Source organism: Ambystoma mexicanum, chromosome 4p, assembly GCF_040938575.1.
Source record: "Ambystoma mexicanum isolate Mex_15411 chromosome 4p, UKY_AmexF1_1, whole genome shotgun sequence".
NCBI classification, from domain to species: domain Eukaryota; kingdom Metazoa; phylum Chordata; class Amphibia; order Caudata; family Ambystomatidae; genus Ambystoma; species Ambystoma mexicanum.
This window is the reverse complement of record NC_090927.1, coordinates 124,968,306-124,993,801: the sequence shown is the minus strand read 5'-3', so window position 1 is coordinate 124,993,801 and position 25,496 is coordinate 124,968,306. Positions and strand designations below refer to the sequence as shown.

Here is a 25,496-nt window from a genome sequence, read left to right as displayed (position 1 = left end):
ATCTGTGGGAATATTGATATACAGATTGTTACCTGATAATGGACAAAGAGAACCAGATATTGTATATCGAAGGAGGTGACCGATATAGATGGTCACGTGTGGGAAGTGTATGAAGGTAGAATGAGAGTGAGTGGATGGTGGTAATTTGTGTGTGTGAGCCGAGAATTTTTTGTATTAACTTTTGTTTTGTAAATTGATGTTTGGAAATTGATTTGCTTTTCATGATTTATATAGAATAAAAGCTGAAATTGTTTATCAATATATGTGAAAAAAGTGTCATCCCTCATCCATGGGTCCATAATCGCAAGCAATACAGGTGCGTATGTGCTAGCAGTAGTAGCAAGACACAGACAACAGATTCAAAGTTCAAAATCAAATGGTTTATTAAATCAAATGTCAGGATGGTTAAGGCCTAACTTGCCCAATGCTAAGGTGGGATTTCCCTACCTGAACGAAACTAAGGAAAGTCTAAGTCAAAGAGTTTAACTTAAGTTTGTGTCTAAAACCTATCCTTACCCTCTCAACTAAAGCTAAACAATGTGTAGGGATGTCAATAATCAAAGAAATGTTGATCTTAACAAAGTTCTGAGCCTCTTCCAGCTCTTGGCTTCCTTTTCAGCTCCTCTTCCCCAAGTTCAAGAAAGTTCCATAACTCCTTGAGCTTCCCTTCCACAGGTTAAAGGCAACACGGTTCAAAAGAAAAGGGTCTTTAGGCTCCGTCCTCGGGACAACATCTGCAGTTATTCAAGCCTCAGAGTTCCCTTCCCCCAAGACTTCAATGTAGCAACGTGTACCTGTTTCATTCTCTCAATGTTTTACACAATTCCAGGTCAACTTGACCCTCCTTCTGGATTGCATCAACAGTTACGTTACAGTGCTCCTTCTTGGTTTGTTTCACAAAGTCTCTGGCTTTCATAATTTTCAGGCTCCCTGGTTTAGGCACAGTTGTCGGTTCACACAGTCCACCCATCACAGGTTGCACAACCAGGAATCCAGCCCACACCATTGGTTCTGTATTTGCCCTTGTGTACTGATTCACATTCTTATCTTTTCCTTGTTGGCTTCATGACTTCATGTGCAAGTTCACACTCTCCTGGCTTCTCCTGGCTTTGCCATAATGTATCACACATCTCGTGCCAGTCTCGGGCCTTACCACACTGTATCTATTCATAAAGTTCACTCTGTGGTGTTTTCTTTATTCCCCATCTTTCTGTCATGCTCTTTCATACGTGCGCCTTTATTTCACAGATTACTTTCAGATGGGCACTCTCCCTTGTAATGTTCATCAGATAATGGCTTTGCCTGCCGTTTTCATGCAGTTCAGTATTCAATATGCATGATTTAACTTTGCATACCGTTCGGTATTCAATTTGATTCATACAGAAGCTTTTACTTATGCTTATCTTAGGAGCGCCCCGACATGGAGTGTCATTTCCCTCCACTCGCTGGTTGTTGGTGTTCCTGTCCTGTGGCCTCGCTGTTTCCCTTCTGCTTCGCTGGCTGGCACTCCTAGTGATTCCCTGCATATGCCGGCAGCTCCGCTCCTCTTCCACAGACGCAGACTAGATCCTTTTCCCTCTTCTTTGTTTGCAGCACCAGTGGAAGCCTAATGGCCCAACTCACCCTGGGCTCCACAGGTCCTCTGGGACGTCTGCCGGATTCCTGGCTTCCTCTCGGGTCCAACCATGGCTGCCTCCTCATGAGCATTATCCCCTGCTGGTCCCTCCCACACATGTCTCCCTGTTGGTTGTTCCTCTTGCTGCTCTCTGCCTCTCCTCTTATACACCTGCAACCACTTGACAGGTTGCAGGTGTGACTTCTCAATTGGACTAGCCCGACTGTAGTTAAAGGGACATGCCTGACCTTCACAGTACTTTGCAGGCAACTTCCTCATCCCAGTACTAGAGTGGTGAAAGGAGTTACTAATATTCATTACTCCTAGTCGCCTCTTCCTTATCCCAATACTGTCATAGGTAAAGTTTGGGGAAAATGTGTTTGGTAAGAATTGATTCAGTCACACTGTGTGAGACTACACAGCACTTATCTGCTTGGTATTGGGTAACCCACCTTTTGGTATAGGTCTGTACTACACAAGTTGGTAGTGTGACTGAGCAGCCGCGGCCAGGCCTATCTCAAAAGGGGTAAATGTGAGCTGTAGCAATGAAATTGCTAAATACAAGTAACACTTACACTCAAGGTTTCTGTTATAAATATTTATTTAACATACATTTTTAAATAAGCGTTCTTTAAAAAGGCAATTCATGTAACAATGTAAATGTACTTTAAAATCTATTTTCAGAATCGGAACAAGTTGGTGGCTAATCTTTGGATATGCTTCTTACACAATTCATGCACCCTGAGGTGACTTCAATTACAAGGACAGTAATGGCATTATATATCGCACTAGTTATACTAGCAGATTCTGAGATTGCGTAAAGGAATGGATTAAGGAAGGAAAAAGGTTAAACAGGTTGTCAGGATAAGTGAGGACAACTAAATATTCCAAAGTCTAGGTAAGTAACAGTCTAAAACAGGTTACCACCCCTGAGGGACAAACTGTATCAAAGTCAATGGGCTAGAGGAGTATGCAGGGAGCCAGGACAGCCAAAGTCAATTTGAAACTGTTTATGGAGCTGAGGCACTTCTTAGAAAAAAAGTCTTGCACAAAGTTAGTTTCTAGAAAATTCACTTGGATCACAAGCTGTTAAGCCTGTGAAAAGCATAGTTGGAATCCACTCTAAAGTAATCCACCGAGAAAAGCACAGCTAAAAGACAATGAGGTAAGTACCCCAAGTCTAAACAGTACCGCTGGTTTTATGAAGAGTGGTCCAGCTGTGGATTATGTCCTGTTGCAGCGATGCAGACCCTGGGTTCCTGAGCCTCAGTCGTGGGGACAGGAGGGAGGACGTCTGGAGGGCTCATGCTGCAGCACTTTAGCGGTTTGTCAGCAGCTACGGGCTCTTTTTGTTTCAGCAGCACTTCAGTTTCAACTCTTAGTAAATGGCACCGTTGCGGATCTCGGATACCGGTTGGGCTTCCTTCACTCCTTGGGTCCTGCACTCTGGTGAGGGGACTCTAGCTCTGGGCGTCCTGCTTCTGGAGGGTCCTTAGGAGACTCCTGGAGCTTCTAGTCGGATTTCAGACGTTGCACTCGACAACAGATTTCTCGACACCATGGCGCTCGATTCTTGCAGTAGCGAAGAAGTGCAGCCAGTCGGGGAAGGTGGTCCAGTGGAGTGTCTCGGGGTTAGTTGGTCCTACTAAGCCAAGGGAAGAAGTAGTTCCTTCCTGAGCTTCTCTGTCGAATTGAAAAGTTTCATCACAGCATCAGGTCTTCACCGGGCAATTGAAAGGTTGAGGAGGGTGCAGCAAGCTGCGTTCACTGATTCTTCATTTGGTGTTTCTCCCAGTGGTCGACTCTGCCTCTAGTCCCAAAACCCTTGCCTTTTAAGCAGGTTTCTCCCATTCATGCACAGCCTAGGCTGTCAACCACACAGCAGGGGGGCTGTCCTAAAAGGACAGCCAGCCAATCAGGACAGGTTGTATTCAGGCATTCCTAGAGACCAAGGACAAGGGAGTTTCGGGAACTTCCTTCACATTCTGCCTTTCCATACACACTGGAGCCAGAAGCAGGCTTTAGGGCTGAAGCCCGTCAAAGGCAAAATGAATGAGGGGCTCAAATCTGCCTCGACGCACAGCGTAAAATCCAAGAAAGACCTCACAAACAGAAAATGGCGAAAAAGGACCGTGCCATTTTGACAAAATGGTCACCCATGGGTGCTATACTGCAGCTGAGGATTCAGCATGCGGTAGAAAAGCATAATGGTAGGAAATTCAAACCACTGCCACCAGCCATTTAAAGTAGTGAGGGTAACATAAAAATGTTACATGAGAATGTAGGATAAGGGGCTACTAGGTAACTTTCCCAGCCACCTGAGGAGAGGACCCAAGGGGAGTGGATGTGAGGACGCCATCTGGTTTCTCACAATAGATGGATCCTGAGATTGTAAAAACAGAATGTGACAGGCCAACGGCATAAATGTATGATTTCAGTTTGACAGACTACCATGACTACACTTGGGTAGTGAGGAAAGGGGCTTGGGGACAAAAGAGGCTCTGGTCATCCCCCTGGATACAAAGTGCTGAGTAGAATGTGACTAAGCAGGTTCACAACAGAATAACTTGTGTCCTTGTTGATATGTCAAGCAGGGCTCCAAATTTGCGCTAGCCTCTGGCTAGTGATAATTGATTCTTGGCTGGTAAGAAATAGTGTGCTGTGTAAAATTGAGGTGGCGAGTGACTTTTTTGTAACTGGCTAGTTGCTTGCCATTTGAAATTTTGATCCTTGCATCAGGCCTTGCTATGAAGCCCTTCCCCCCCGAGCAGTCTCTGTGGCCCCCCGAGCAGTCTCTGTGGCACAATCAGTTAATGCATGTGGCTATTAACCAAAAGGCTGGGCTTTCAGGTTCACCACTGGATGGCTTATGCGTTATTGTAAAATTGCTAAACTATAGTCCAGGGGGAAAACATTAAAGTTGTACTCTACTAGCCAGCCATAATTGTCACTTTGCCACCTCTGTACATACCCACAGCATACTATGTCTTACTGGCCAAGAGTCAAAATCACTAGCTAGTGGTGAATGTACACTTTGCACCCGGTTAAGTCAATAAAATTCTGTTTGTTGTGTAAGTCTAAATAGTTTAGGACCTGGTGTAACTTTAGTTTCCACTATGAAATGATCAATGGGAGTGTCTCGAAGCAATATTACTAGCCTGGTGCAAATTGAACATTAGTCCACGAAAGTGGTAAGTACTGCAGGTTATAATTTGGTGGCTTCATAACCTTGAGGTAAGATTTTAACTAACCTAAGTTGCTTTGCCCTAGATCTTGGCGACCCCAGGCCCATCTCTGCTCTGAGATGTTCCACAGGGTAGCTTTTTGGTAAACCCAGGAGAGATTTTGAACACATAATCTCTATTTTAGATCTCCCTGCCATATAAAATAACTGCTGATATGTTCATTTTGTATACATCTAGTAATGTACTTGAGCCGAGTGTCCCATATTGACATGGGTAACATTTTAGAGTGTGCACCAATTGTGACATTTAATGGTCAGTTGATTGTGTGCGCTCCTTGGCAGTGTCTGGTCAATAATAATGCCCAAATGGCATGCTGGCCATGTTTCTGATAGGCGTGAGCTTGGTTTTGGCTAAATTGAACACGGGTGTTTTTGAAACACAAATAATAAAATGTGAAGTCTGAGGGGTAGTCAAATTGATCGATACCATCTGCATACCCAAACAGTGCAGTCTTCTATATCCCAACCACGGATATCTAATACTTGGAAATGTCCGCCAGGTACAGATTAAGCAGAAGAGGCGCTAATAGGCACTCTCATGGATAAGTCGCCATGTGTTGTCTAAACAAACGGCTACTGTCGCATTCTCGAGAAACACCTTACGTGTAACGCCATGATAATCCTTTTAGCGATCCACCCTGGAATTGGTTGACTTAAGTACAAAGGATAACTTGCTGTTTGTCCCATTGCTTCGTGACATTCACAAATATGTATGAGCGTTTCCTTGTCCTAGTGGGAGGTGTGACTATTTGTGCTTGAAATTCAATGTATCACTTACTCTAGAAGTGCAAGGAGCTTGGGTATACATGCCCAAAACAGAACAAACGTTTACAATATGTAGGTTTGAGGGCGTCCTAGAGACAAAATATCTGTTATTACAGTGCAGAGAATTTGTATATCATAGGAACCGATTTCTTGTTAAGTATCATTTGGAGGGCAGTATTATCTCTGCTACAAATGTTGGGAACTTCATGATGGGTAATGATACATCGCTAATCATGGCTGCTGTAAAAAAAAAAATGTGGTGGTATGAGAATATGCTGTGCTATTGTTTCCCTATTATTGGACAATAAGTCTTCCCAACTTATTGTGCAAGCTTTGAGGCTTCCAGTGATTGTACAAACCACCTACTTAGATTTTTTTTGCAGTCTGTTTGATTGCTTTGACAATCTGAAAACCTGCAGAGATTCTCGATGGCTAGTTCATTTCGTTTTTAATTTAGATTAGCTTCGAGATGCACCTATGTCTAAGCCCTCTTTCTCATCATTTGACACTTTATTTGTTTTTTGTATTGTTCTAGCTCCAATTAAAACGTCGGACACAATATTTGAACTGGGCTTTGAAAAGACGATGAAGAAACAGAACAAGGAGCAGGTGCCCCCAGCACCCACTCCCGAACAGCCACCCAAGAAACCGAGTGCAAACAAGAATGCTAAGAAGTCACCTGCTGGCGATATTGCACCCAAACCAGGGAAATATCGCACTATAGAGGATGCTGTAAAAGCAGTAAGTATTTTACTCTGTTACTGTGATGCTAAATTACTGGCTGTCCATTAATGATGTATATGCAAAGTTGCTCAGAGTGAGGGTTCTGTTAAATTGTGTTAATGGAGAGTGCTATTCAAAATGTCGGTTTTTGGCATTCGCCTGTGCTCTTTTACAGTCTACCAGTTTACTTTAATTTCGTCATTTGTATAGCACCTTCTACCATGGGTATGGTACCAAAATGCTGTTTGTTGAAAGACGTCGGAGGGTCCAACGTATGGGTAAGTTAGGAGGTGCTAGTATGCGTGTGTGCATCAGTTAAGTCAATATGTTGGGCATGATTGACATATCCAAGAAATAGTGCATGTCTACAGCTTCTTTGACGGTGCATTGAGAGCTACTTATTGAAGTGGCACACCCCAAGAATTGTCCTAGCAATTATGTGAGCCATTTTAAAGAGAAGAACTTGGGTATAAAACATTTGAGCGCACAGGTAGCTCACTATGTGTGGCGAGGAGCTGCTAGGGCATAGCTCTCTAAGTGCAACTTTAACTAGATCCACAAGCAACGCTGCTTGGCATTTATTTGTTAGTGTTTAGGTCAGGCCTATATGCTGTATATGCTGTGTGGACACACCTTCTTGCTCTACTGCTGTTTAATGTAGCAGCATTAAGTTAACCCGGTCCTGACACTATATAGGGACTCACTGAATGAGTGGGGTCTGCACTGAAAAGTGCATGTTGCCATCTGTTAAACTAAAACAGTGGGAATGACCCAGTATACTGTGCTGCAGGTGGGCATTATGTAAAGTGACTGTGAGCCGCACTGGAGACTGATTGGGTGTGTTTCCCTGGCACCCCTCCAGACAAAAGACCAAACGAAACGAGCACAAAGTCCCACTAGGCGCCTCACTCGGTGAATCGGGGGAAAAAGGAATTATCATGAGTTTTATTTGAGCGGTTCTCGATATGTTGTTAATGTGCTCGTGACGGATCAAAGACCGGAATTAAGGCATCCAACCATATACTAATGACACACCAGTCACAAGGATCCAAAGTCAAATATATTTATTCAATAATAACATTTGATCAAATGGATCTCGGCGCCCCACGATGTGTAGGAGGCAGACACCGTGAGTAGAGAGAGCACAAGTATTACCGGCACATATATAGCAAACTTCACAGCATTAGAAGGCATTGCCCGGCCCCCTTTCTCCAGACATCAGGCTAGGGTTCAAGGGGTTACTGCGTAATTCATTATACCAAGACATTCTACCCTCTTGCCAAGACCATTTACTATCTGAGAACCGGGTGCATCTGGATGGAGGAACACATATCATGTTCCCTATAATGAGGTGGCATTCCTTGTCTTGCCATCCAATGTTATCTCTATGTGCTAAGGTCAGACAGTTCTCAAGCAGAAATGAATAACGACTCCCGCGGGGGAGCTCATACAGCCATGTATAATTCTTTCTAGCTGCCTGCTATAATGGCCTAACTAGACAGAACGGCACCTGGGTTTGCAGATTATTCGTGCTTATGTACAGCTTCAAGGTTCTCTCATTATAAGACAAAACAAATCATGTGGCAGCCTGGCATTCCGATCAGTGCTGATGCATTCTGAGAGATGGAGTCATCGATGTCTTTGTCGTCCCACTTGTCGTAGGGCAGAGGAAGCAGGATCCGTTTAACGTGTGTCGCATGGATCCAGTGCTTTCGGCCTTCGACAAGTACTGCAGTCTGCGTGGACAGGAGGACCTGGAAGGGGCCCTTCCACCGAGGTTCAAGGCAGTTTCTTTGATCAAAGTTTTTCGTGAGGACCCAGTCCCCTGGCCGCATACGATGACCTGGCCCTTTGTATTTGGCAGGAAGAGCCTCTCGCACCTGCTGAGGAATCAAACGCAAGTTTTGAGTCAACTGATAACGGTAATCGGCCAACAAAGGGTATTCGGCCAACAAAGGGTATTCTATGTCACTCAACTTCCTGGGCCTAGGTACATTCCATGCTTTCGCTGCCCTCCCCATGATGAGCTCATATGGGGAGAGACCTGTTGATTGTGCGGTTGTCCGCATTGAGAGTAAGGCTAAGGGCAAGGCATCTGGCCATTTCAATTTGCTTTGGGTGCATATTTTTTGCAAGTTTATTCTTCACAATACCGTTGACGTTCCACAAGTCCGTCACTCTGAGCATGCCTCTCTGAGTGAAAACGTTTGTCAATTTGCAGGCCTGCGCATATTTGCAGTATTATTGCTGCAACAAAATGTGGGCCATTGTCAGACCAAATTACTCTTGGCAACCCAAACCTGGGGAAGTACTCCCTCAACATGGATTTGGCTGTAGACATAGCGGTACAATCTTTCAGTGGGTAGGCCTCAACCCGTTTACTAAAAGCACAAATTACCACCAGGACATATTTGTAGTTCTGGCAACGCTCCATCTCAATGAAGTCAAAGTGTATCACTTCAAATGGCATGGAGGGAGGACCAAAACTACCCTTTGGTGTCAGTGTTCCCTTTCCAGTGTTATATTGCAGACTGACCATACAGTTTTGGACAAGTCGTTCAGCAACCTTTGGGATGTTCTCATTATACCAGACCGGGTCTAAAAGCTGACAGATCTTTTTCGCACATATGTGTCGGACCATGTGCCATGGTGACTATGGCGGTAACGTATGTGTTGGGTAACATCCACCTTTGTTTGGTATGCTCAACCCAACAACCCTCCTTGTCTAGTCCCGCAGGACCCTCTGACCATTGTTTGATTTCTTCGGGAGCAGCTTCTGTCTGAATCTCCTTTATGCTATCGATCCCTTCCTCCATTACGCAAGTGTCAGTGACCCATTTTCCTGAATCTAAAATGTACATTTTGGAGTGCACGTCATTTGCAGTTTGCTTGGCAATCCTGTCGACAAAAGCATTTCCTTTTCCCACGTCATCGTCACTTTTTGATGTGCGGTGCATTTCATTATTGCTAGTTTGGTTGGGAGTGCGAGTGCTGACAACACCAACAACTGCACTATCAAAATGCCATGCTGGATCTTCGTGCCATGCGATATTAAGAAACCCCTCTGAGCCCACAGGCGTCCAAAGTTATGAACTACCCCGAATGCGTATTGGATATCTGTAAATATGTTAACACTGAGACCTTCAGATATTTCACAGGCTCCAGTCAAGGTGATTATTTCTGCGGTTTGGGCCGAGTTATGTGGGATTCGTTTACTTGATACAACAGTAGTCAAAGTGGTAATAGCATAGGCAGCAGTGGATGTGCCGTCTGGTAATTTGAAACATGAGCCATCACAAAATAGCTCTCCATCTAGTTCCCTCCAGGCTGTGTCAGTGAGGTCAACCCTTCCCTTAGTATCTTGTTCAGTTCCAAAAAGGCAATCCTGTGATACAATGTCACAGTTTTATGCCTCCTGGAGGAGGTAGCAATTTAGCCGGATTCAAAGCACATCTCTTAATTTGGATATACAGAGCAAAGGGAATCGGCTCGTACCTTGTTAGCGGAGCCGACGTGAGATTTTGTGTCTGCGTTCTATTCAGCAGAACGTCTACTGAGTGAGGTACCATGACGGTTAAAGAGTGACCCAGAACCATCCCCTCACTTTGCTTTACTGACGCAGCGGCGGCAGCAGCAGCTCTCAGACAACGCGGCAAAGCGCATGCAACAGGATTCAATGTGGAGGAAAAATAACTGCATGGTCTATTCTTTCCCCCCCGTCCCCCCCCCCCCATGGTCCTGTGTCAATACAGCCAAAGCGCATCCATCTCTTACAGGACAAAACATTTTTCATAATTCGGTGTGCCCAAAACTGGAGCTGAACACAATTCGCTTTGAGCGAATCGAATGCTGTCTCACAGTCCATGTTCCATGGCAAGGGCGAAGGAATATCCTTCTTCATCAATGCCAACGTAGGCTTAATCATCAAACTAAAGTTTGGGATCCACTGTCTACAATATGAGGCATGCCAATTAAAGCTCTGAACTCTTTCTGCATATTTGGGACAGACATATCAGATCTGCTCCGAATTTGTTCTGGCGTCAAGCGTCTGCCCTCTTTCGACAGGAGGTAACCCAAATAGGCCACCTCCTGCCGACAATATTGGAATTTCTTAAGTGATGCTTTATGGCCGCGTTCTGTTAAGTGTGTCAATAACAGTACAGTGCCCTCCTTGCAAGCGTCCTATGAATCTGTACCCTCCTTGCAAGCGTCCTATGAATCTGCGGCTATCAGCAAGTCATCAATCTACTGTAATAATGTGCATGTGGGGGGTAATTCTAATGTGTCCAACTGTTCTTTCAGGTCCCTGCTGTAGATGCTCATACTTTCTGCATAGCCTTGTGGTACTCGTGTAAAGGTGAAGGAGCCCCCACCTAATGTGAAAGTGAACAAATATCTATCATCCGCATGCACTGGAATACTAAAGAAAGCATTCTTCAAATCAATCGCGCTAAAATGAGTGGCGGTAGCCGGGGATCATGGTTAGAATTGTAGTAACATCTGGGAAAATCGGAAACTGTGGGGCAAGATTCTTGTTAATCGCACGCAAATCAATAATAAAACAGAACGGGATTGCATTATCCCCTTTCTTGTACACCGGAAAAATCGGACTGTTACACACACACACACACACACTCCCTGCAATTTCTTCAATAACTCTTCTATGCACCAAATCGGAGACAATGCTAGGTAATGTGGACTGGCTCTTCTTGCAAGACACCGACATCATTATCATTCACGGCCCATAGACATGCTGGGACTGCACTTAATTCAGTTGGCAATGGCATGGATACAAACTGCGAAACAGGATTTTGTTGCGTTGAGATCGTCAAATACACTCCATCCGGAGAACAGTAAATCACAGCATTAAATTTCTTCAAAAAATTTAACCCCAACAAATTCTCGCCACAATTCTGGTCAGTAGGAATGGACACTGCTCAGTGAAAGGACACAATGTAATGGGCACCGAATTTGAAACCGGGCAGATTACTGGTGTACCTGAGAACCCTATGGAAACATTGCTTTGCCCTGACAGTGGTATATCTGGAACCCGCTGATGGTCACTTGAGCATTTCTGCACGCCTGTGTCTACTAAGAATACTTGCTCTCTATTCCCAATTCTCATCTCTACGTAGGGCCCTTTTTGATCAATGGGAATAGGTACTGGTTCCAGACCCTGTTTTGGGCTGTCCTATGGGAAAAGTACATCATCAGATGTAAAGTCTTCAGTGTAATATGCATTGGAGGGATTATCGAATATGTTCCTGCCACCTGTATTCTGTTGTTGGTTCCCTTTGTCTTCTTGGGGTTGTCTGTGGCTGTGATTGTGAATTATTTTCATAATTAATCCTTCCAGGTCCCCCTATGCCTGGACGTCCCCTTGATTGTCTAGATAGGGTACCATTCACTCTCTGCTGGAGGATTGGGCATTGTGCACGTCAATGGCCTTCTTGTCTACAGTATGCACATTGGTTAATGGATGGGGGACCTAGTTGGGCCTGGCCCTGTGGTGCGTACTGTCCTCTAAACTGTGCGTTACCCCCTCTATCTCCCCTTGCCACTTGCTGAAGCAAAACCCTTGTTTTCAATTCACCTTTCTTTTTCTCTATCTTATCCTTCTCTGCATTCACTCTATTTTCATAATACTGAGCCATGTGCAGAACCTCAGATTGCGACTTTGCTTTCCATGCGCTTTCAGACGTCATAATCAGTGTCTGTATTTCGGGCAACAAACCTCGCACAAACTTGTCGACAAACATCTTTTACGGGCCTCCGTACTCAGATCTTGTCCACTGAAATCCGAAAATACTTCCTCAAACCTATTAAAATATTCTGTAGCACCTTCCGATTTGTTTTGCATGCAAGCAGCGAGTTTGTCCCAAACAATCCTTTTTTCTGGGACAATCGTCTTCAATTTAGTGACAATGTGCATAGGCAATGTTAAGATAATCTGCGGCGGTCGCTCACCAGCCTTCCTATCCCTGTCTGCTTGTGTCATGGCATCCTATGTGTCCCCTAATCCTGGCCCGTCATCCACGGACCTAATCTGTTTCCATATGTCAGCAGGCAAAATAACAGGAAATAACAAATCAATATCGCCCAACGTAAACACACATTAATGTAAAACAGAATCAATTTCCTTATAGAATAGAGAAGGATTCTTTCTAATATCTGGAATCAACTGTTTAAGTGTATTAACTTCTTGGCGAGAGAATGGGACAAACTGGGAAATATAATGTGCTTCAATCGTGTGTGCATCACCTCCATTAACGGCTGGAATTTCTACCGTGGGAACAAATGTTGGCGGAACCTCTCATAGGTAAATGCATAGTGGGCGGGTCAATCGTGGGAAGGTCTAAACGTTTATTTAACAATAGGGCCAGATCAAGAGACCAGGCAGTCAATGGGGTTTCTGGTGAAAAAGCTTTTATAAATCAGCAGGACAACATGCGTTACGCTTCATACAATCGTCCCGTAAATACTTGACCATCACCTGCAACACTTTCCTTTTGCATCGCAGCAGTGTATTGACAAAATGTATCATGAATTTCAGTTGTGGGGGGGAACAGTGGCATCTGAAATCCACCTAAGGGCATCACTCACACAAATCCGCATCTCTTCACTAACCGGTTTTGAAGGAGGGAAATACCGCTTCTGAACATATGATGTCTGCGTTTTCTGCTTGTCTACAAGTGATTTTTGTAAGCAATCAAGTCCTCTCTTGAACACAAATATTCTACTCCAATAAATTTGCATCTTCGCGCTGTTACTACAAGTCCGGGCAAGGACCACCTGGTCACGCAAGTCTTGCAGCGCAACTTCATCCGTTAAATTGCCCCATATCGGAAGGCCACCAAGGGGCGCGCAGGCAATGGCTGCCTGATTGTGCCGCTCCCGCTGTAGCAGGGGATTGAGCCCCCCCAAAGCTCCCCAGGTGGACGAAGTAGGACGGAGGGGCGCGAGGAACCCCACCCAGGCACCCAACGAGCGAAGGAGCGACGCTCGGGGCCCCTGGGACCAGCAAGAACGAGACCCGCGGTGTCGGGCGGGGACGCGGCCGCTCCAAGCCTCCCGCCCTCCTCTCCCGCCTTCCTCGACGGATCCCTCAACCCGATCGAGCACCTGGTCGGATCGTGGGGGTCGGAGCGACCAGCACCAGGGACCCGCGCCCCCCCCCGGCCCCCTCCACCCCCGTCGATGGACAGAAATCAGCACTGGGAAGACCTGCGCTGGTGACCCCCCTGGAGAGGAGCGGGAACCCCAGAACACCGGGGGGCCACCCCCAGCAGGACAGCCGGCCCCACGCCACAATGTGAAGAGCCCAGATGAGATTCCACTGGGCGGCCGCACGCCGTGGAGAAGCTAGGCCCGGAGCGGGAAGATCCTCCGGGGTCGGGCAAGTGTGGTGCTCTGCCCGTGTTGATCCCGGGGCCCCGCCGCCCCCACGAGGAGAGTCTTGGCAGCGACCCATGGTCCCCGGGAGCGAGGCCCCCGCCAGACCTTGGTGGGGCGTGTGCCCGCCCGGGGACGACAGCGTATCCCCCCCACACTTGGGGACGGAGGTGTGGTGAGCGGACTGCGGCCCCTTCGGCCCGGGTGTGTGGCCCCCGCCTGGGGACGGTGGGGCGTGTGCCAGCCCGGCGTAGACTCCTTGCAGCAGCACGCAACGGTAAGGGAAGGGCGCGCCTCGCCCGGGGGCTCCCTCCCCTCCCACCATCACGCCTCCGATCTGAGAGCCCCAGGAGGGGAACCCCTGGCTAACCCAGGGGGGGAAGCCCGATGGACTGGCGGCAAACCCTACAGGAATTCCGCTTTCAGGAGTTGGCGTCCAGCAAGAGAAGCCCAAGCCCCCCCAAGGGACTTGCACAGTCGGAGACCCCAGGTCCCCCCACGTCCGCCATGGAAAGAGGCTTTGCCTCCATATTACAGGAGATCAGGGACATGCGATCTGACATTGCCCAGAAATTCGAAAAAATAGATCAAAGAGTGGACAAGGTCGAAGACAGACTGTTGCCGGTTGAGGCCAACCAGACATCATCGACGTCCCTAGAGATGGACCTAGGTCTGAGGATAGCGGCCTTGGAGAAAAGAGAGGAGGAAAGGTCCAGGTAGATGGACGACTTCGAAAACAGGGAAAGGAGGAACAATCTCAGAATTTTCGGGGTACCGGAACAGGACGGGGGAAACGGGGAGAGACATCATCACCCTCCTCTTTGCCGAAGAGATGACCACGGAACCCACGTTCGATAGAGTGCACAGGGCTGGGGGTAGAGCAGGGGGCCCCCGTTCTATCCTGGTCCGGTTCCACTACTACTCTGAAAAAACAAAGGTGTTGGAGGAAGCCAGGAAGGCTCGGGAGATCACTTACAACAACGCTCAGATTTCAATCTACCAAGATCTCTCCGCCTACACCCTGGCCAAACACAGGATGTGTCGCCCACTAACACTCCTGCTGAAAGAAAAGGGGGTCCGCTACCGCTGGGGCTACCCTTTCTCTCTGACCTTTGAGTACATGGGCCAGCGGTCAACCCTGACCACGGAGGACGACATACGAATGGCCATCCAGGACTACGTTGTGGATTCGGATCCCAGGAGGGCCCCGTCGGGGCCGGTGAGGGAGACCCCGGGGAGCCCGGGCCCGTCGAAGGACAGGAGACGTAAAACTGGAGCAAGGAAATATAGGAAAATGAATACCCCATTGCCAGTCAAGGAGCGGGAGCGAAACGAGGATTGAGACCTGGGGAAACCCACCGAGTCATGTGGGACACTAAGAAAAGCCAGCAGACTCACCATTAACAGCGTCTCTACGAACAGCAAGTATGGGGGAGCCATGAGGGGGGACGGCACGGCTAGGAGGGAGGGGGGGCTCACAGAAACACGCTTTCCACAGAATGCCCGGCTGCAGCGGGTAAGCTGGTGGTTCGGCCAGTAGCCAGGGATGGCAGAACTATTTGGCCGGACGCCGGGGAAGGGGGAGGGGGGACACAAAGTTGGGGTTGTTCAGTTACGGTTCAGGGAAGGGGGGCAGTTGGCCCACCCGGAGGGGAGGTGGGAGTCGGGGGACGAAAAGTCGAACCAAGGGAGCACGTCGGGAAGAGCATGTCGAGTACGTTGACCGAGAGAGAGGAAGTCTTAAAGAATGGCTGACAGTCTGCCCCCCCTGGGTGTAGGCTCCCTAAATGTACGGGGCTTAAATACCCCCACGAAGAGGTCCCTGGTCTGCAGGGAATTTAGAAGGGCCAACCTCGACTTTCTCTTTGTGCAAGAGACTCATTGGCCGCGGGGTAACGAGCCCAAAATGCGGGGAGGAGGAATAGGGGAGGTCTTCAGTGCCTCCCATAAAGGCAAAAAGAGAGGGGTTGCCATCTTAGTATCGAGGAATACAGGCTTCGAGAACGAGGCCATGTTGAAAGACCCAGAGGGCCGCTACCTGATGTTACGGGGGACCCTTCAGGGGGCCCCACTCACCCTAGCTGTAATCTATGCCCCAAATGAAGGCCAGACCCTATTTTGGGAAAAGGTGGGGGACAAACTCAAGCACTTTGTCCATGGTTCGGTGGTGGTGGGGGGGGACTTCAACATGGTCCTGGACCCTACCCGGGACAGAAAACGCGCAGGCCCGCAGCCCTCCAGGGCACCAGACGAGACCATGGCGCGTAACTTCCAAGGGGTTAACCAAGACTTGGGACTGATGGACACGATCCCGATCCCCAGAACGAACACCCCCCCCCCCCTTCACATACTACTCAGCCACCCACGCATCGTTCTCCAGGATAGATTATATCTTGGTGGACGAGATCCTGCACCCATTCACCTCAGGTCATAGGGTTGACCCCATTCCCTGGTCCGACTACGATCTGGTCCGAATTACGATAGCAAGGGGGAGGTTTAAGCGAACGCAGGGGGAGGTGGAAGTGCAACGACTCCCTGTTAAAGGACGAGGTACTAGCCCAGGATGTTCGCGAGGCCATCACGGATTTCTTTGACCTTAACGATAATGGGGAGGTAGGTGTACATACCCTATGGGATGCCTTTAAGGCCACTCTACGAGGAATCCTGATCAAAATGGGTGCCCAGAAAAAGAGGGAAAGGGAGGCCCAGGAAAGACTACTGAGGGAGAAAATAGCCCAACTTCAACCGGGGGGGGGGGGCTCCCCACGGTCCCCTTGGACCGAGGCCAGGTGACCGCCCTGGAGGACTGTAGACTCCAGCTGAGGGACCTCCTCCTCCACCAGACAGAGAGAAACCTTCAATTGGTCAAACAAAAGTATTATGAAAAAGGGGACAAGGCGGACAGGATTTTAGCTTGGAAGCTGAGGGAGGTACAGAGAGGCAGGTTAGTGAAAGCAGTCAGGAGCGAGGGGGGGGGGATAGGTTACGACACAACCCACATTGGGGAGGCCTTCCGCCAATACTACGAGAAATTATACTCGTCCGAATTTAACGGGAGGGAGGGGGAGATTGAGGGGTTCTTGAGCTCAATACAGATCCCAGCCCTATCAAGGGAGACGGCGGAGGGGTTGGAGGGCCCGGTGACGGAGGAGGAGGTGGAGCGCGTGATCAGAGGGATGAAAGGGGGTACTTCCCCCTCGAGGACGGCTACTCGGTCTATTTTTACAAAAGGTTCTGCTCAACCCTATCCCCCTACTTGGTTAGGGTATTCAATGCAGTGCTGGAAGGGTGACCCCTCCCGGACTCCATGATGGAGGCGATAATAGTGGTGCTCCCCAAGGACGGCAGGGACCCCTCGGAGTGCTCCTCCTACCGCCCAATTTCCTTGCTGAACACCGATGTAAAGATCCTGGCTAAGGTGATCGGGGGGCGTATGGAGGGGGTCCTTCCGAAGCTGGTCCACGTAGATCAGGTGGAGTTCATTAGGGGGAGACAGGGCTCTGACAATATCCGAAAAACTATAGACCTGTTCCACTACGCCCAGGTGTCAGACCTTGACGCGTGCGTCTTATCACTCGACTCAGAAAAGGCATTCGACAGGGTGGAGTGGAGATTCATGGAACTCACCCTCCAGAAAATGGGCTTCGGGGCACACATCATGGGTTGGGTGGCGGCGCTATATAGGGCTCCAAAGGCCAGGGTTCAGGTGAATGGCAGGCTGTCAGAGCCTTTCCCACTCTCGCGGGGAACGCGGCAGGGTTGCCCGCTCTCCCCCCTCATCTATGTCCTCACCATGGAACCCCTGGCCATAGCGGTCAGAGCACACCCAGACATCAGGGGGATCCAGAGAGGCGAAGTAGAATTTAAACTCTCCCTGTTCGCTGATGACATCCTGGCCTACCTGGTGGACCCGGGATCCACGCCCCCCCCCCCTCATGTCCCTGATGGCTGCATATGGTCGCCTCTCGGGGCTCAAGATCAATGCCTCAATCTCCCCATGAGAACAAGGGACCCGACCCTGGACCCCCTGTCCAGCCTGGGAGGGATAAAAGTGGGTAGGTCTCACCCGGGACCTCTCCAGCCTCGCCCCAGCCAACTATGACCCCGTAATGGCAAGGGTCACTGCGGATCCCCAGTTGCGCGTACTTCTCGAACACATGAAGGAGGGGATGGGTACATACTGGACGTACTTGGAGGACATGGACGCCCACCCACGCAAAGTCAGAGACCTCCTGTGGGCCCCAAGCAAATTCATTCCGAATAGACTAAAATCACGCCCAACGTTGGGAGTCCTCTGGGCGATCTGGCGGGAAAGCCCCCAGACAGCGCATCTAACGTCATGGCCGTCACCGATGTCATCGCTCTGGGGTCACCCCCTTAGATTGGGAAGCAGGGGGTTTTGCAACGCTCAATCCTGGTCCGACTCAGGGATGGAATGGGCGGGGCAAATGTTCAAGGAGGGGGAATTCCGCCCCTATGAGGAAATGAGAGAAGCCCTGGGGCAGGGGACCCTCTCCATTTTCGAATATCTCCGCCTGAAGGGGATCTTGTGCGACCAAGCCTGGGGGCAGAACTTGAAAAGACAGTTGACCCCCTTCGAAAAACTCGTGGACACAGCGACCTCCAGGAAGGGGGCGGCATCAGGGATGTATAGAATATTGAACACTGTCAACCTAGGGGAGAGGAGGAGGTTCCGCACCTTCTGGAACGATTTGGCGGGGGAGGAGATCTCTGAGGACGCCTGGGCAAGGATATTTAAGATAGCTTTCCATGGGAATTTATTCACAGCGGACATGGAACATAATTTCAAGATCCTGCAGGGTTGGCACAGGGATCCTGCGAAGTTGGCGAAAATGTTCACGGGAGTGTCCCCTGCATGTCCAAGGGGGTGTGATCAGGTTGGAACAAGAGGTCACATGTGGTGGCACTGCCCGAAAGTCCAGACATATTGGGCAGAGGTACGGGGCTGGATCGCTGAAATCGCTGAGGAACTGCTCCCCCAGAACCCCCTAACAATGTTGCTGGGCCTCCCCCCAGAGGACACAGACATAGCCAGATACCCAAGGATGTGGGAAACCATGTTGAGGGCGGGGAGGGTGGCCCTGGCACAAAAATGGAAGAGCCCGGAGACCCCATCGAAGGAGGTCTGGTTGAAAAAGGTCAAGAACATGTTTCTGATGGACAAATTGACGGCAATGATGAATAACAAGTTGGGCACATTCCAAGCGAACTGGTTCGGGGTACAGCAGACCTGGGGATGGGACGTTCATTGACCCACGAGGAGGAAAGAAGGAGGGATTGGGCGCCCACGGCCCGGGGTTTGGTGGACGATGTGCAGCCACTAACATAGTCAACGTACAATTTTTTTCTCGTGCTCCGGACAAATAAAATTTCCGCAGCGTCTCCCCAAACAAGGAGACCCATCTGGGTCAAAGTTTCGGGGGGGGAGGGTCTGTTCGGGGAGGGAGAGAGAAGGGGGGATAGTTGTTGGGCCAGTTATTTGTATATCTTTTTGAATTTGCCTTGAGCCCGTTTGTTGTATTATTATAAAAAATGCTAATAAAACAAAGTTTAAAAAAAAAAAATCACCCCATATCTCAACCAACCATTCTTTCGATCAGTACCTTTTGATTGGTGAAAGCCCCATGATCCGACAAAGCAGATAAAGTGGCACCTTCATCGCCCCCTTCCACATATCCACTGGTGCAATTCCATCTTCCTTTCTTTGCTAACTGTACTACGGGTTTCCCTTTTAGTGCTTGTCCTGCATGTTCATTTGTTTGAAAAAACATGTGGAGAGGTACATGGACAATGTGTGTGTTATCCAAAAATCAGTCCTTTCAAAAGTTGGACAAATAGTACCTCTTCCGTCCTAAGCTTTTATATAAAACACATATACAAAGGATCAAATACACAAAGCATAAAAGAATTTCAACTGTTCACATATGCAAAGTGCTCCTAATTCCTATTGTTGCCTATACGAAACGGGTGTGTGTGTGTGTGTGGAACTCATGTATTTGTGGTGAGTATACACTACTGAGGATTTCTTATTTATCCTGGGGGGTTCTTACCTTATTCATTTGCTGCAAAAATATCCTGTTTGTGGTAGTTAATTTACTGGAACAGTCGACGTTGCTAGTAGTTGGCTGTAAATGAGGGCAAGGGCACAGTAATGCAGGACCTTTCATTTCTCTGGACGTTTCGGCAGGATATTTTCAGAGGAGGTGCTTTTGAAACCTATTCTGTCATTTTATTTCTGAATCAAATTGTGCCGTGGTCATAGGTAAATGGTAAATTCCAGGCTTGACCTTTGCAGCACTCTTCTGCTGGGTGCACCTGAGGGCCAACTCAAGTGGCTTCAGGTGGCCCAGAATGCTGCTGTCAGACTGGTTTTTGGATTGCCAAAAACAATCCCTCTATTGAGGATCCTGCACTGGCTGCCGGTTCGGAACATAATGGAATTCAGAGGATGTGTTTTTGGAATGGCAGCTAAATATCTGGTCTTAAAAATCAAGCCTTATCAGCCTTCACAAGCCTTGCGCTCATCTGGTAAAAATATGCCAGCTGTCTCATTGTGCCTCCTGGGTGGACTGTTGTTTTTCCATCGAAGGACCTCGCCTCTGGAACACACTTAATGATGTTTAGCGGAAAACCAGCTCCATTGCCATCTTCCGGAAGAATTTGAAAACATTTTGGCTTCAGTGAATACTTAGCATGTTTATAGCAGGGAAAAGGAATATAACATCTAGCTGTAGGTTTTCTGCCTAGTTCCAGTAGGATATGTGCAAAATAAATGTAAAATCAAATCATATTATGAGTCGGTCTGTCTACTTGTGAACTGGACGGGGGTACCCCTAGTGTGGGAACACCAAACTGCTTAGTTACTGGTTTGCTTACTAATTGCATGGCTTCAAACGGAGTCTATTAAAACCGAGCCTCGCGGTGGCCCCAAAATCACTGACCTTGTATAAAACCAACACTTCCACTTAGGGTCAAGCGGGGTCACAGACAGCATGCTACTGCTTTTTGTTTTGGAATTCACTCCAAGGAGAGTCCACAATGCAGATTAGGATGTTATTTAGTGGTTATCTCAATATGGCGTGGTTTCGTACACTGTATTAACATGGCACCCACCTGTGGAGAAGTATCTTGCCTGTGGCACTGGGGCGCGGGTCTTCTATCTGAAAACGAAGAAATGGGGAGGAAGACAAAAATCATATGTCATGTCTTGGGCCCTATAGTGAGATCTCATATAGAGCAATTATTATGGTTTATTTTAAACCTTGTTACCTCGATGTTAAAGCAACAATCTTCATCCAGGGTCTCACGGGAGGTTAATTGCTTTCCTCTCTCACTTTCTCTCCAAAATATGGTATTTACACTTAATGCACCAGTTCAATGTCGGGGCACCGTGGCAAATCAAAGACTGTGGCAGAAAATCAGCGACTTCCTGCCGGCCCACAAGCCAGCGTCATTCAAAACCGGCTTGTCGAAGGCCAAGATAATCACTCAAGACCTAATGGAAGCAACTGTTGCACACATTGGTACAGCAGGTAGAGCCATATGCCGAGTGACAGACCTGAGATGGACGGCCTGGCTTAAAGCAACCATGTTCAATCCTGCTGTCCAGGAAAGAATCCTTGATTTCCCATTTGAGGGAGTGACTTGTTTCACTCCACCAGAGGCGAAGAGCTGGACAAAAAGAAGAGCGTCTCACAGATCGCCAGGTCACTGGCCATTCTTGCGAAGCCAAAAGCTTTAGGCAGGGCCAGGCTCGGTCAGACAAGGGTCGAACCTTTGGCGGCTCCCGGGGTTTCCAAGAATGCAGTACCAAGCAGCCAGATCGATATCCCAGTCAGCATCAGCGGAAGCGGCAGAAATCATCCCACAGAGGATGCTTCCAGTTCCCCTCCCCAGCCGCAGCCTCTGAAGCAAAGAAACCATGACGTGTTGCTCCAGGTACACAGCACTCCGGTCGGTGGCAGATTAGCCTTCCACAGTCAGTATTGGCGCACTCTGTAGACCCATGGGTGGTTTCGGTAGTCTCTCATGGCTTCCGGCTTCACATTTCCCCCCCCCCTCCCTCCCCCGTTCTACTCCCCTTCCCCCGATTTGGGACACCATCACTCCTAGCAGGTCCCACTCCCGCAATGGAGGTTGGGATTTTACTGCTGTGTCTTTGCCATTCAAAAGAAGAACCAGGCAGCCCTGCAAGTGGTCCTAGATTTTTCCTTCTTAAACATGTATCTGCCCTTGCAGAAGTTCAAAATGGTTACACCAGCTCTGATAGCAGTCTGTGTTTGGGGAGAGTTGACGTGCTCCCTGGATCTGAAGGACGCATACCCACACGTCCTGATCTGGCAACCTCATTGATCCTTCCTCCAACGTTGGGCCATGGGACAGCACTTCCAATACAGGGTGCTGCCCTTTGGGCTCAACTCAGCACCAAGAGTCTTCATGAGGCTCATGAACGCAGTGGCAGCCTTGCTCTGATCAGAGGGCCACCATGTATATCCGTACTTCGATGACTGGCTAGTCTGGGCGGAGTCAGTGCAGCAGGTCAGGAGCACAACTCACAAGCTCATGAACACTTCAGGTTCATGAATACTTTAAACGACCTGCGGTTCTTAATCAATGTCCAGAAGTCACAGCTTCAGCCTACACAAACCCTCGTGTTCTTAGGACTCTTGTGGGACACACAGAGGCACAGGATATTCCCCACAAAGGAAAAAGGTAGCGTCAATCAAGGCAGCGCAGGGTACTTCCTCAGCAGACCAGAGACCACGGCCTGTTGGTATCAGCGCTTGCTGGGAGTAATGGCTGCTTGTCCCCTGGCGGTTACTGACACCAGGCTGAAAATCAGGAGGTTGCAGCTGCTCTTTTCAGCCGCATGGCTCCAAGAGACTGGGGAGCAGACGGCAGCGGTTACCATACCGGCACACCTGCACCAGGATCTTGATGGTCGAGGCAGAACACCAACCTCATGGCGGCCAGACCTTTCAGGCAGCCCATACCAGAACATAAGATTAGAACCGATTCCTCCCTACAGGGGTGGGAAGCCACTCTGGGCAGCCCCACGGTACATGGTCTGTGGTCAGTGAAGGAGCAGCAGAATCAGATCAGCTGGCTGGAAATTATGGCCATTGGTCTCGCGCTCAAGGCTTTTCTTCCAATGGTCGGAGGTAGGTCTGTCTGCATGTACTACCTCAACAAACGAGGGGAACCAGATATCCTTCTCTGTGCAGGCTTGATGTCATTGTATGGGAGTGGGCCATTGCACAGAATATATGGATCTCAGCAGTTCATCTCCCGGGGGAATCCAACCTGAAGGCAGACGTCGGCAGGATGGGTTCCGAGAATTACGAGTGTCAGTTGAACAAGAGGGTCCTTCTGGGCATCTTCAACAGGTGGGGCAACCCCGGCATCCAATAACGCAGCCGAACTTTCATGCACCAACATCTCTTGTACCGTCCTTGGCCAACCCCACCCTTCTTCTTTCTCCTCTGTCATATTTGAGGAGGTCACTAAACATGTCCGCTCTATGAAAGCCTTCAAAAAGGTGAACCCCTGTCCCTCCAAAACCATCAAGAACACCATTGACTCTCTCGCCCCAGCCTTGGCCGACATCTGCAACCTCTCCTTCGCCACTGGAGTTTTCCCGTCCGCTCTTAAGCACTTTAAACTATCGCTCAATCTCTCATTCCTTTCCTGAGCAAACTCCTGGAGAAGTTGGCCATTTCTCAGCTTAGCCTCCACACTGAATCTGTTGGTTGCTTCCATGACCACCAGTCTGACTTTAGAGCTTATAGAGGCAAAGAAAAAACTACTCTTCTGAACACCCATGAAGATCTGCTCTCAAATCTTGAATATAACTCTTCCCTCTGTCCACATTCTACTCAACCTCTCCTCTGCCTTCGATACGGTGAACCACAACACCCTGATTGCACGTCTCTGTGATAGCCGGGGCATCACTGATCAGGCCCTGGCATGGTAAACCTCCTTTCTCTCTGACCGGCCAGCCCAGGTGGAATTGTGGTCCTTTCTCTCACCTATCACTCTCTCTACGTGTGGTATACCCCAGGGATCTAACCTATACTGGTTTTTCAATGGGTACATGGGCCACCCCTGGCCCGTATGATAGCCACCTCCAACTTTAGGTGTTACATGGCTGACGCGCAGCTCTCCTTCGGCCTCGGTCTCTTCCTCACTCATACCGGACTGTCCGCAATTCAGTCGTGGTGTGCTGCAAACGATCTCTACCTCAATGCCAGTAAGACAGAGATTGTCCTCATCGGGACCCCTGCTCCCTCTTTCCCTCTGGCCTGCCTCCACTACCAATTGCACCGTATCAGAGATTTTCTACCTTTTCTCACTTTCCCCTAGAGACTCGCTGTCTCCAGAGCCCTGGTCCTCTCTAGGCTGGACTACTGCAACAACCTTTCTCAACGTTTCCTCTTCTACGCCCCCATCCTCTTCAACTCATCCAGAACAGAACCGCAAGACTTATCCTTGGCCTCAAGCCCATGGACTGCTTCTCTCTGGCGCTGAAATCCCTTTCCTGGCTCCTCAAGGCTGCAAGGATTAAGTTCAAGACCCTTTGCATTGTCCACAAGGCTTTCTGGGGCCTGGGCCCACTCTGTCTGCAGCGTTCCTTTCCTAAATACTCTCCCTCCTGAGTCCTCCGCTCATCTTCCTCCAACTCTCTGCGGGTGTCGCTTCTCCAAGCAGAGACTTATCCAATGCAGGTGCCTCCCCCTTCCTCTGTCTTGAGCCGGATCTCCTTAAGTTCTGGAAACTCCTAAAGTCTTTCCTCTTCGCTGCCTCCTTGTCTCTCCCTCTCCCCTGCTAACCACCTTTTTCTGCTCTTGCGCTCCCTCTCTCCTCTACTTCTGCCCAGTTTCGCTGACTGGCGGCCTGGTGTAACTTCCGACCCTCACATGTCCCAAATTTTCCTCACCAGTCTCCTACGCTTGCCCATGGGCCTCACGCTTGCTGCAGCACTACTGCACTTAGGTTACAACCCAAGAGAGTGGTATCTCCCTGCACTTAACCCATGTTCTGACAGGACTGGGGGCACTTGGTCCCTATCGAGCCCCCTCCCCTCACGCACTTCCTGTTCTGGGCACTGTATGATCAGAATCTACCATGCCTAGTAAGATTGTTTGTCTTGCCCTCCCATGCATGGTTGCGCTTTGAAACACTTGTGTATAAGCACATAATGTATTTGACATCAATTGTTTGTCACTCCACTCTTTCTCTAATTGTTACAGTGACATGGTTTGCAAATGGTGATGTTGCTTGGAATTCTCAAACGGCCAGTGGAGTTGTGGTGTGCGCATAGACTTGTGGCGATAGTCCTGTTCACGTGCTGGGCAACAAGCATGAGCTGTAATAATAGCTTCTGGTTGTGGGTTTTTCACCATTACACCCACAGGCACGGCTTGAAGTTGCCTGGATCTGTTTAGCTCTTGGCTGTGGATTATTTTCTTCATTGCACCGTAAGGGTGCAGAAGTAGACGCGGGACACAAAGGTGGCATGCTTGTTGGCACAAACGTTTATTGAACAGAAAATAAGGAAGAACCCTACATGTCTCTATAGATAAGAGGGGTTCCCTGCCACAAGCAAAACTAAGGATAGTGTTAGAATGTCTGTCAAAAATAAAGTCCCATGTCCCACACATATTTCCTTCCCTTACTCTTTAAAAGAAAGCTATACAAGTGGGCTACACTCCGACTCCAAAAGGGGTTCCCTTTTTT

The 25,496-nt window shown here is 48.8% G+C and overlaps 1 protein-coding gene across 1 annotated transcript in view; it reads left to right on the top strand.

Moving 5' to 3' along the window:
• Nucleotides 1-25,496, top strand: part of TMEM214 (transmembrane protein 214) — a 656,291-nt gene that overhangs the window by 4,122 nt on the left and 626,673 nt on the right. Inside the window, exon 2 of the mRNA XM_069605536.1 lies at nt 6,160-6,365. Coding sequence (XP_069461637.1) covers nt 6,160-6,365 — 206 coding nt within the window. The remainder of the gene's footprint in view (nt 1-6,159; nt 6,366-25,496) is intronic.